The 13,549-nt window shown below is 45.0% G+C and overlaps 1 protein-coding gene across 1 annotated transcript in view; it reads right to left on the bottom strand.

Annotated features, from left to right (window-relative positions):
* The window catches only part of LRRCC1 (leucine rich repeat and coiled-coil centrosomal protein 1), a 110,318-nt gene that overhangs the window by 17,068 nt on the left and 79,701 nt on the right, over nucleotides 1–13,549 (bottom strand). The window contains exon 18 of the mRNA XM_082258515.1: nucleotides 7,756–7,891. Within this exon, the coding sequence (XP_082114641.1) occupies nucleotides 7,756–7,891 (136 nt within the window). The remainder of the gene's footprint in view (nucleotides 1–7,755; nucleotides 7,892–13,549) is intronic.

The raw sequence follows: 13,549 nt of genomic DNA, 5'->3' as shown, positions 1-13,549 counted from the left end.
TGCTTCACAGTAGGTATGGTGTTCTTTGGTTGCAACTCAGCATTCTTTCTGCTCCAAACACGACGAGTTAAGTATTTACCAAAAAGTTCTACTTTGGTTTCATCTGACCATATGACATTCTCCCAATCCTCTTCTGGATCATCCAAATGCTCTTTAGCAAACTTCAGACTGGCCCGGACAAGTACTGGCTTAAGCAGGGGGACATGTCTGGCACTGCAGGATTTGAGTCCCTGGCGGTATAGTGTGTTACTGATTGTAGTCTTTTTTTACTTTGGTCCCAGCTCTCTGCAGGTCATTCACTAGGTCCCCCCTGTGTGGTTCTGGGATTTTTGCTCACCGTTCTTTTGATCATTTTGACCCCACGGGGTGAGATCTTGCGTGGAGCCCCAGATCGAGGGAGATTATCAGTGGTCTTGTATGTCTTCCATTTTCTAATAATTGGTCCCACAGTTGATTTCTTCACACCAAGCTGATTGCCTATTGCAGATTCAGTCTTCCCAGCCTGGTGCAGGTCTACAATTTTGTTTCTGGTGTCCTTCGACAGCACTTTGGTCTCGGCCATAGTGGAGTTTGGAGTATGACTGTTTGAGGTTGTGGACAGGTGTCTTTTATACTGATAACAAGTTCAAATAGGTGCTATTAATACAGTTAATGAGTGAAGGACAGAGGAGCCTCTTAAAGAAGTTACAGGTCTGTGAGAGCCAGAAATCTTGCTTGTTTGTAGGTGACCAAATACTTATTTTACAGAGGAATTTACCAATTCATTCATTAGAAATCCTACAATGTGATTTCCTGGATTCTTTCCCCCCATTCTGTCTCTCATAGTTGAAGTGTACCTATGATGAAAATGACAGGCCTCTCTCTGACTAAATACTTTTTTGCCCAACTGTACTTTGTAGAACTTTGTGAATGTGTGCACAGACTACCAAGTTGCCGCCTTGCAAACTTGCATTACTGATGGCGAAACCACATCCAAAGATTACAACACAAATTCCTTAGAATGTTTGGGCTGAGGGCAGAGTGAAGGCAGCACAATGTCTTCATTCAAATGGAAATCAGAAACCACCTTAGGAAGAAATGACTGATTAGGTCAAAGTACAACCAGATAAGGTGAACACCAGGATAGCGCCACCAATTCAGATACTCTGCGAGCAGAGGTAATAGCTACCAAAAAGGTTACCTTCTGTGACTGTAAGCAGAGGAATCTCCCTAATGTTCTTAAAGGGACGTTTTTGAAGAACAGACAGTACCAAGTTAAGATCCCACGGCGAACCCCGTGAATAAAAGTGCAAATCAAAGCATGCATAGCTAAAGGGTGTTGGAAAAACACAGCCAAAGCCGACACCTGGCCTTTAATAGTACCAAAGGTCAACTGCTGTTCAACCCCTCTTGGGAGAAAGGTCAAAATCCTAGCCACCGAAAAAAGGCAAGGATGCACCTTCAGCGATACATACCATGGGATGTACGATTTCCACGTATGATGATAGACCTTCCTGGAGGTAGATTTTCTAGCCTTCAACAGTGTAGGAATCACTGAGTCAGAAAGACCCCTGCCCTTCAATACCTGGCTTTCAACAGCCATGCTGTTAAAGCCAGCAACTGTAAAGCAAGATGGAAGATCGGCATTTGAGACAGCAGATCTTCCCTGAGAGGAAGTCTTTAAGGAGCATTAACAACCAACCTTACCAGATCTGCGTACCAAGACCAGCGAAGCAAGTCTGGGGCCACCAGAATGACCGGAATCCCTTCCACCTCTATTCTGCGCAGAAGCCTCGGCATAGATCAGCCGATACTGACCCCCAAGGAGCCACCAGTGTGTCTGCGGCATTGGCAAGAGGATTCCGAGACCTGAGTACAAGCCTCTGTACCTTCTTGTTGAGCCAAGAGGCTAACAGATCGACGTGGGGTGTCCCCCACCGGACACACAGCATGTGAAACACCTCCGGGTGCAGGAACCATTCCCCCTGATCCAAAACCTGACGACTCAGGTAATCCGCCTGCCATGGTTTGGCCAGCTATGGTTTGATCCACCAAAGGATAAAGGGATCACCGGCTTGTGGGGTCTGTGTGACCCACCTGTATCCGGTTACGACTTCAATTCAGCTGATCTTCCTTGTAGAAGAAACTTAAGTGTAAGGCTGCTGACCATGGGGTGGACACTAAGGTGGAGCAGAGATGACAGCACGGCAAGTCTTCCACTACGAGCCATGTGGGATTAAAAGCCATGTCCATTCCGCTGGAGAACCCCGGAAATAACCTACCACCTTACAGCAAATACAGGTCGTATATCAGGGGTGACATCTAGTGGACGTATGAAGAAATTGCAACCCCACTCTTTATTTCAATTTTTGTTCACTCTTCACTAAGTGGTAATATAAAAACACCACACACAGCACAGATATTATTTATAATCACTCGTTTATTTATGTACTCATTTATATTTTGCTGAAGTTAAAAGCATTTATCACTAATAAATTGCACCTTTTGGAATCCACTGTTTTATATTGATTTAGTATATACACAGCACAGCATTAGCACTTTATAAGGTTGCACTTCTTGGGTCCAGGATAAATAATTGGTTATCCTTGTCACACCACAAGTCACTAGTGCACATTACTTTGGACCCAACGTTTATATGGTATATTTTTTTAATATAATTTTTAATATACTGGCACTTTATTCTAAGTTGGCACTTATATAGCACTTATTCACTTTAAAGGTAGCGCCGTTACAACCTCCTTGTATTTATTTCAATCCGCCTGCCAGTTCTCCACTCCTGGTATATGCACGGCGGAAAGGGCTGGAACGAAATCTTCTGCCCATTTCAGGTTCTCTGCCACCTCCCAGGCCACCAAGACACTCTTGGTGCCCCCCTTGATGATTGACCTAAGCCGTGGCATTGTCTGAATGAATCCGAACCTGGACAACCCTGTAGATGATTGGTCCAGTGACACAGGCAAAGCTTTATCGCTCTGAGTTCCAGAATATTGATCGGTAGTCTGGACTCCTCCATGGCCCAGGACCCCTGGACACACACAGCTTCCCAAGCACTCCTCCCCAGCCAGTTAAGCTGGCATCTGTGGTTACCATGGTCCAATACAATGGAAGGAAGGACTTGCCCTGGCGTAGAGCCAACAAGCAAAGCTACAACAGAAGAGCTAACTTTGTGCTGTGACTCAACCGAATCATAGTGTCCAATATTGATATGATCCCCGTTACCGCCGTGGGATCTTAACTTGGATCTTTGTTCCACTTGACAAGAATTTCCCTTTGTAAGTGTCTCGTGTAGAACTGAGCAAACTGACCTGCCTCGAAGGTGGACATTATCAGACCTAAGGCTCGCGTGCAGGTCCGCAGAGAGGACAGGTTGCTGGATAACAGCAAACAAATCGCCCTCTGCAACTTTTGCAGCTTTTCCGGGGAAGAAACACCCTCACCAAAGCTGAGTCCAGAGTCAGGCCCAGATAATCCAGTTTTGAAGATGGTACCAAAGCAGATTTTTTTTAAATTTATGTTCCAACTGAACTCTTGCAGAGTCCGTACAGTGATTGTCAAGTTGCCTAACAGAATGTCCGCTCTTAAGAGGAGTTCGTCCAGGTACCTCAGTACCGCAATCCCCTGTTGTCGCAGTAATGCCAATACCGGAGCGAACATTTTGGTGAAGACCCTGGGGGCGGAGGCGAAACCAAAAGGTAACGCCATAAATTGATAATGCTCCTCTCCTTCAGGAAGAAAACGCTGGTGTCCAGCGTAAATAGGGATGTGCAGATCTTGATATTGATGGAGGCCAAAAAGTCTCCTTGGTGTAGGTACACCACTACTATTGCGAATGGACTCCTTTTGAAACTTCTGTACCCGCACAAAGCGGTTCAGAGCCTTAAGGTCAAGGATTGGACACACTTTGCCTTCTTAGCTGGACACAGTGAACAGGTTTGAATAGAACCCCTGAAAGCGTTCCCGAGATGGATCCGGCACAATCACAAGAGGGGCCGCATCTAGCGAGGCATCACATATATATAGTAGGGCTTGGACCATTTGGTCTGTTAGCTCTGCCAGGCCCAGAGGAAGAGGTTCTGTTTCTAGGTCACTTTTTAGTAACTTTGCCCATTCCGTTATGGTCTGGGACACCAGAGTGATAACGAAGATCGGTTTAAGTAGTGAGCCCGCTATGACATGTAAGTGGCGGGACAGAAACTCAATCCTTCTATCCACAGGGTCTGTAAAGACTGGGGATTCCTCCACCGGCACCACAGTAGATTTGTTCAGTCTGGAGACCGGATGGTCCACCTTCGGTGGAATGGTCCATTTTGCAGATATCGCCTCCACGAATGGATAGTGCCTCTTAAAACTCTTCGGCACCACTAACATCTGTTTGAGGCGCCCCCATTGGCCAGAGACAATTTTGTCAAAGTTCTGGACAAGGGTAAACCTTGCCCGACTTCTGGGATTTGCGAGTGCCAAATGACACCTGCGTCCCCGACGCTGCAGAATCATCCGCCATTTTTAGAGTTTCCCACACTGACACTATAAGTGCCTCCACCAGCACGCTTTCCCGCGCAGCTGCAGACGAGGATATGTCGCCCTCCGAGTGCGATGACGCAGAAACCTCAGGATGACATGCGTCCGCGGCGGCCATATCTACCTCAGAATCTGAGGATACAGGAGAGGCAGGGGAGGGCATAGGGCGCTTTTTACTAGGGATGCACCGAAATGAAATTCTTGGCCGAAGCCGAATAATAATGAAATGCTTGGCCGAAGGCCGAATACCGAACATTTTATGTTAGGGGGCACGCTGATGGGCACATTTTATGTTAGGGGGCACTCTGATGGGCAAAACAAAACATTTAAATCAGTGTTGCTCTTAACATAAAATATGCCCATTAGCGTGCCCCTTAACATAAAATATGCCCATCAGAGTGCCCCTTAACATAAAATATGCTCATCAGCATGTCCCTTAGCATAAAATAAGGGGCACGCTGATGGCCACATTTTATGTTAAGGGAGCACTCTGTTGGGCACATTTTTTTTCTTTTTTTTTTAAGGGGCACTTTATAGGGCACTCTAATGAGCATGGCAAGTGGCAACATATGGCAAAATATGCCAGTCTGCACACTAATGCTTGTGCAGCTACCGTATTCTCCCCCAAATGTGCTCCACATACCTGAACTGCAGCCAGGTCGGAGCCAAAAGCCGCGAACAGGGGGGCGGGGCGTGCACAGTGTCACGCTCGCTGGACCTAGTGTGAAGGAGCCGCAGTCAGGAGCAGGGGGCGGGACGCGCGCGTGACGTCACACCCCCTACTCGCGGCCGGACAGGACACCGGCGGCGTGTGAGCAGGGAGCCGCAATGAGGAAGGGGACTGAAGGACTCCTAGGTAGCGGGCTCGCGGTCCGGGCGGAAGCATCGCGCGGGCCGCCATTTAGTGACCGCCGCTGACATTGTTCGGCACAAATTTATTCGGCCTTTTTACTTATTCGGCCGAACACCGAAAGTGCTATTTTTTCTATTTTCGGCCGAATAATGTTTGGCCGCCGAACATTCGGTGCATCCCTACTTTTTACTAGTGGTATTTTTTAAAACCAAATCCACTTTTGACACGTTTTCCAAAACCGCCGTTAAGGCAGACAGGGGTTGCAACCCAGAGGTCCTCGCAACCGCAAGGAGGGGATCTGTAGGCGAAATCGAACTTTTGCAAAAAGTGGCTGAATGATTCTACAGTAAAATGGCAGCCCCCCTCAGCGCGCCATGTGGTCTCCAGGATCGCCTAAGAGGTCCAAACGATTAGTGGCATCGGGGATCCCCGGCATTGACCCCCACCAGAATTAACCCCCCACGGATCTGCTATAGCGGCATAGTAGCGTCCACCCCCGAGGACCCCTGGCGCTGACTGAGGTAGGGACCTCTATGATAGTGGGGAGGGAGGCCTTGGGGGAGCCTAGTACATACCGAGAGGCCAGGGGAAATGAGAGGTACCTGAGGGTCCGACCTTCCCAGGGAGGGGCCCACGTCCGCCCTGAGGCCGCCAGAGCTATGGGGGGACACTACTCACCATACCAACTACATCGGGTGGGCGCCACTCCGGACAAACTACCTCTCCACTCGTGGTGGGGGTGCTGACGACCAAGGGGTATGCTGCGACCTAGGCCGAACCAGGTCGTGTGCATCCCGGCGAGGTGTTTTACTCATGGGCCAGCCCCCGTCAATTGGGGCTCTGTCGTGGCGAGGCCTAGCGCTGGGCTATAACCTGCACACGCTGGCTGGGCTGGGAGACCTTAAGTATCTAGGATATCTAGTCTGAAACCCAGTCCGACTGTTGATTGCAGTTCTCTCAGAAACATAACTAGCTAATAAAATTACATTTTTTAACAAAGGTTCCCTTTAAAATAAAAAAGACAAGCTAAGACCGAAGTCCCAGACGGGAACTAGGTCTTACTCCTAAACAAGGCACAAACAAAATTAATCCTACATCAGATTTAGTGGGTGTATGCATGCAGGGACTGCCCCATAGGCGTGGTAAAGATTTTTCCTGCCTAGTGACCTAATCCTGTAGGGGGCAGCATAACCCAATGGTCAAGAAGAATATGGGGCTGCGTCTGTCAGTGAACGATAGAGAAAAAAAGTTTTGCCCTTAGTTATACTTTAATTTCTGGACTAATTTACATATATCTTTCTTGCCGAACTGATCTGTATTTTTGTCTTTGCATTACGCTTACCTTGCTTTCTGATGGTTTAACTAACTTGATGTCTACTTTAGTTATACTGTAGTTATTTATTGAAACCATAATTGGAGAGAGAAACTAAGTGTTTTTAAAAGCTTGCTCTTTGAAGGCACTTACAAAATAAAAACCATTTGCTACTCATTTAGGGCTCATTCACACCTATGCGTTTTAACGTGCATTAACACAGGTGCTGGCTTGCCATTTTTTCTTTATTGGTACTACTTTACATATATGGAACGTGTTAACATGAACATGTAAAGGTCAAAAAAGTACATTTTTTAAATTTGTTTATTAGTATTATAAGACAGAAATGGCAATGCATATCAACACATTAAAAAGCACATAAACAAAAAAAAAAAAAAACGCACCTCAAAAAACAGGCTTCAACTCCAAGTCACATAACTGAATCCAGCCTCAAGGCTGAACCCCAGGAATTCAGCCACTCTGTAAAATATTCAGATTACTAGAGGTTAAGTCCATCAAGGTGGCTCATGGAATAATAGCTTTAATTTATAGCTTTCATTTTTAAATGCAGCCTCTCCCCTCCTTCTGCCCAATCACAGAGCGGATTGTGTTATGTGAAGTCATTCACAAAATACAAAGGCTCCTGTAAATGGGCAGTAGAGGAGCAGGGCGGGCAGGCAGAGATGCTGTGTATAAAAAGATTTTCCCTGTCAGAGCACCAGAAGTGTAGAGATAGCTGTACTCCTGGAGCTTTGCAAAACCATGAGATGTAAATAAAAGAGCCCAATAGGTGACATACACCTCGCTGAACTTAACTCATAGTACACCAACAAAATAACAGAAGTCAATTTTTTTTTCACCAGTATGCAACGGTACATCCAGAAACACAAAGATTTAGGGTAAAATAGTCAACCTGCAGAAAACAATTTAAACCGGTTAGCCCTAATCCGTAAAAACAATCCACTAAAGTGACATGTGACGTTCATCTTCACCAAAGATTTTAAATATATTTATTTACCACTGTGTACGGGAGCCATGATTTACTATGGGACAAAAGTGTGTAGATACCTACCCTTTCATTTGCCGCTTCTACTTCCTTCTGTTTGTCACTGGCTACTTTAATAATTTCAGCTTGATGAGCGGCTAGAATGGACTCCAGTTGTCTTCGAAATGCATCATCCACAGAATGAAGTTTTTCCATTACAACCCTATGCAGACAAACATTTACCACATAGGTGAATTCAGAAACAAACAAATTTACACACGCACACACACAGCTTTTTAGCACTTTTGGACAGGACATGTTCTCATATACCTGAAGCATTGCTTTAAGTCGCCATTTTTTTTAACTAAGTGCTCATTACATAATATTTGGTGGTCTATGAGGCCAGGCAGAATACATGTTTTTATTATTGATTTTATTTGCGGTTTGTATAATATTAGAAAAATATATAGAGTTAATTTGGTAGAAACTAAATATTTAGTATTTGGACAAATATAAAAACAATTTTGTACAATCCCTTTCTTGGAGTCTTTTGTAGGGCATGATTCTGTTACAGTCAGGGTTATACTGCCACCTACAGGAGGATTTGACACTGGTAAACAAAAAAACTGTGAGCCAGCCCCCGTATAACCCCCCCCCCCCCCCCCCCGTACTGGACATGCTTCAATTTTAGTGTAAAGCATTACCAAGACTATACTCCCTACACCAGCAGACATTTCCTTGAGGAGGAATTGACTCCAAGAACATGATAAGTATTATTTTATAATGAGGGCAGTGATGAATGTTTAGGCATCCATCATGGCTCTTTATGTGATCTGTATATATGCAGCGAATATGCCCAAGAAGTGGTATGAATGTTTGGAGCGCCAGTTAGTGCCGGTTCACACTGATGCGTTGGGGGAACACTGCGAATATATCTGCGTGTTCCCAAATCGCATCCACAGCACAGGCAGTTCACACTGCCATATGTGATACGCTGGGGGTGTCAATTCAAAGTTAACGACACCCCCAGATCAGATCGCATATCGCAGTGCGATCTGACAGTTCGCACAGAGTCGGATCGCACTGGTGTGAACCACCATGCAATCCGATTCTGCTGTGGACCAAAAAAAAGGGTCCTGTGCGAGTTCACTGCGATTGCAGTGTGAATTCAGCCATACAAACTGTATGTCTGAATTTGCACGGCACAGACATCGCATGTAATTTTAGGAGCAGTGCGCTCCTAACTACATGCGATCTCTGTGATCGCATCAGTGTGAACCAGCACGGAGTCAATTTCTGCTATCTATATATGGCAGACATTTGGATCCACAGTATTGAACTAGTTTTAAGGAAGAGGAGGTTTGGGATTTAAAATGAGGCATGTGTCACCTGGCTAACAAACTAGTCAATGTTAAAAACCGTATGTTTATTTTTTTGGAACAATAAATAGCAGAACAGTATCGCAGTTGGTACATACATAGGATTGTAAACATATCAATGACATATTGCAAACCATATATACATATAAATACCAGCATAGCACATTGCATAGTATGATGAAAAAACTGTCCTCCATACCATGAAATCACTTCAAAGGCAGAATGATGTACTGTAAGCTGAATGTCGTTGTCGTGCACCTGGACTACGGCGCTTTGTAGCACCAGAAGGTAATCACTCTGTGCATCTTTAGTTCACTAACCTTTCTGCTTTTTGAGCACAAAATCTTCATTTTCCTTTTCTTTCATGTCATATAGGGCACCCCCATATCACATTAGAAATTATTCATGCGATTCTCTTTCTTATTTTCCTCACACTATGGTCACGCTTTTTTGGCCCAACTTGCTTTTCCACATTGGTTCTATATCCTTCACTCTATTTGGTTATGAGCCCCTTTCACCTTTATATGCATACATTATAATACATTCATTGTTATATACAATTTATTTAAATTCACAGAATTGGAGCCCATACCTACTATCACTTAGATACTTTTCTTTTGGGAGATCATTTAGGTGCTCCCGCTCCCTTCATGGAGTCCCTGTTACCACAGCTTCCGGGACAGACATTACAAGGAGCCCTTGTCTTCAGCTTCACATGCTCCACACACAGCTGATATGTGAGTATTTAAAAAGGGATGGGCAACTTTGTTCCCCCTACTCATATTTTTATATTTTTTCTCCAACATTTGGGTTTATCATTAGACCATATTGGTATCGGTATCTCCCAAGTCTCTGCAGAATATTAATGCATCCGCCCCTGAAGAAGTGGGGCGAGTCGACAAAACGCGTAGGGCCCATTTAGATTCACCATGTTTTGACAGACGGTACTACATGCCCTTTTCTTTTATTCAGCTTACAGTATATCATTCTGCTTTTGAAGGGATTTAATGATATGGAGGACACTTTTTTCATCATGCTATGCAATGTACTATGCGGTTATTGATATGTATATATTGACATGTTTACAATCCTATGTATGTACCCACTGCGATACTGTTCTGCTATTTATCGTTCCAAGAAAATAAACATTTTTTAACATTGACTAGTTTGTTAGCCATGTGACGCATGCCTCATTTAAAGTCCCAACTCTCCACTTCCTTATATACAGATTTAGGGATGGAGGCGTATGGCACTATACATTTCATTCAAAGTCCCAGAAAACCCCTCTTTAGTTCAGTATTGAACTAGAAGGTGTCAACGTATGCAAGTTGAGTGGAATGCAATAAAAACTTTTATCCAACCGATTTATACAACAGTTCGGACCCATTCTGTGCTCGTGTGGGATGGAGATTTCATGTTGTTAAGGACACTACTTGGCATGTATTGTACAGGTACATCTGCCAGGTCCCAACTAAAATAGCTTCTGTAAGGCTGAAATCTGAGATACTAAGTGAGGGGGAAGAATTGGCAGATGTGGGCAAAGTATGCCAGCTATACTCTATACAGACAACTTTCATATAAAGGCCATGGTATAAAATCCTGATCTCCCCAGTGAGGTGTCAACAGCAGTGGAGCGAGGAACAGGCATCTTAGCAGAACCATTAGGAGTATTCACCAAATTAAGGGCAACTGGAGGACACCTCCCTAAAGGGGCTGTGGAACAAATGCAGAAGGAAGGAAGTCCAATTTATAGTTGAAGAGGTCCCATCAAGTCCTCTGTACTACTGCCATGTATCTAGTTGGGCTGAGGAGAGGGCTTACCTCACACTTTTTTCCCCATTTCCTTTGGGGTTGATGACAGAATATAACAAGGCACAGAGTGGCAGGGGTCTCTTCTGTCCTGTCTCTTCCCATTTCTTCACATACCTATTTTTGTTATTTTCCCCAATTTTTATTTTTTATATTGTTTTTGTCATTCATTTTTGATTTTCACCGTATGCATTATTACTAGAAGGTTTGTGAACTTTAGTGGCACACACATGGACTACCCAGTATGTAATGCAGCTGATTTTCCTTGTTGTTTATGGTTTGCAATCAATTAAGACAATTAAGGGTGGAGTCTTTGATCTGCTATTTATTTCAAAGTTTTATGTTTAAATGTGGGTATGACCAAGGCCTGATAGGTTGAAAATGCGTCAAACGGATTTTATCTGCATTTGTACACTGTGGTTTCTGAATAGAAGGAAGATTTCTTAAGAGCAAGAACCGGTGTGCGGATCATCTTTCTACATTATCTATTCAGTCAAATGACTGTGGAGCAAGCACCCGAAAAATCATCAGCATGTTATATGGGTAGTAGCACCGATTTTTCTGCTTGCAGAGTGGCACGGGTGCTGTAGGAGATCTGGGCCAGAAGATCTTGTAGTAGATGTGGAACTGAAGACTATGCACCAGGCAAGCTGGCAGATACAGGATTTCAGATGAATGGTCAGGCGAGCAGACATTGGCAACAACCGGGAGGCAGAGGTACAGCATCAGGAACTAAGAGCAGAGTCAGAGCCAGGCTAAGGTCAGTATTAGGCAAGCAGAGAAGGTACTGGAACATCAGGGCAGGAGGTAAGGTCAGGTCACAAGCTGGAGTCAGCAACACAGTTTCAGGAGCAAGGGGAGTCAAACCAGCCGGGTCAGAACACAGAAAAACACAGGATCAGGTCATAGGCAGAAGGAGCAGATGACCATTCAGCAATGATCTTGAGTCTTGCAGTGCTTTAAATAGGACTCAATGTCAAAATTCACTCAAAACATGCATGCTCATGAGCAGGAAAATGCTCACACACACACACACACACACACACACACACACACACACACACACACACACACTCTCGTGTAGATGTGTGCACGGCCCCGATTCTTTGCACAGTTCTCAGTTTTCCTGACACGTGCTCTATGCCCAGCTCAGGGTACCTGCAGTAGGAAGTTAATGCATTCTGCCTGCGGACAATCCAGGAAGGCACAAGGCCCTCCAGCAATGATTTCTGCCTGCCATGAAAGATCTGGGGTTCATCTAGGTGTGCAAACCTCTCTTGGTGCAAAGACTACCAGCTGAGGAGTTTCCAAGGTGTTGTCTTTGTGAAAGACAGTGCGGGCAAGACTAATACTGTATGCATTATACAGAGCAGGAACCAGGCCCCCCCTAGCACAGGGAGGACTTACTTTATTTCCACAGGCAAAAGCACTGCAACACCTAAATGGTATCCAACGGAGTCCAAACCAGAAAACGTATTTGAGGCGGGATTCCCGGATGTGTTTTGAGAAACCAAACAGTAGCCCAGAGGAAGGATGCACTTCAGCAAGTAATATCCTTCTGGTGTGGGTAGAAAAAAACTACCTCAGTCACCTAAAAAGGCTGAAGGATCATGGCTGAGGTAACTTGGTCCATAGAGACAGGTCTGTTGGCCTGCTCTGAACTGAAGCCTATGACAACTAGGACAGGAGCTTAGAAGGGCCAGGGAAAAAAGAAAAAAAAAAAAAAAAAAAGGAGAGGGAGCTAAACTTCCTCGACCACCAGTGACAAGTAGCTGCCAACACTGGAAACCAGTAATTCCGGATTCATCCAGATCTTGCAGGCGATCAGCCCTTCGGGAATGTGATGACACAAAGGATCTATAAAGCTGACTTCTCTTCACAAGGGGTCATCTGAGCATCCAACAATGGGGATGTCAGTAAAATGGACACTAGACTGAACACAAAAGCTGATGCTCCAGGAAGTAGCAGAATTGACTGAGCCACACTAGGTCCTTAACCCGGCTGACCTTGTAGGTTAGGAAGTCCCTCTGGAAAGTTGTACTACTCGAGGGTACCATGCAGAACAAGGGGCTTTTCATGACCGAAGGACAAGAGATCTAACAGAGGGAGGGAGTGGAGGCCCAGAGGTTCGCAGCTCCATAAGAGTTAGCATATGGACTGAGATTCGGGGTGAAAGGAACCAAAGGAGACTGTGGAAGATGCACTGTTCAGTACAGATGCACAGATGAGATAATAAAGAGAAACTGAAGGGGGAATCAGAGGCAAAGGGCTTAAAAGGAGGGTGGGAGGGCTCTCTGCACTTGAATGCTAGACAGGTAAACTACTGAAGGACTCGCCAGGATGCACAACGAACCTCCACCTGTAGAAATGGGGGCAAGCCTTCATGAAGGCTTTTTGGAGGTGTTAGAGGACAACTGAATGGAAATCAACCTCTGAGGGTGGTTTCACACATATGCAGCTGAGGTTTGCAGTCAGGAGCCTGATGCGTTTATGTTCACTCGCAAATTTTTACCTGAATTTGCACCTAAACCGGACCAAAAACACACAGGACACTTTCCAAAACCGAACCGTGGCCACCCTGCACATGTGTGAACTGGCTTCATTGAAAGCCGGTCACATTCACATGTTATGCAAATTGGATGTGGTAAAAACACATCCAATTCACATATTTGTGAACCAAGCCTCAGGGCCTT

This window comes from Pelophylax lessonae (assembly GCF_965119305.1).
Source record: "Pelophylax lessonae genome assembly, chromosome: 5".
In the NCBI taxonomy this organism is placed as follows: Eukaryota; Metazoa; Chordata; class Amphibia; order Anura; family Ranidae; genus Pelophylax; species Pelophylax lessonae.
This window is presented reverse-complemented; position numbering and strand designations above follow the sequence as displayed.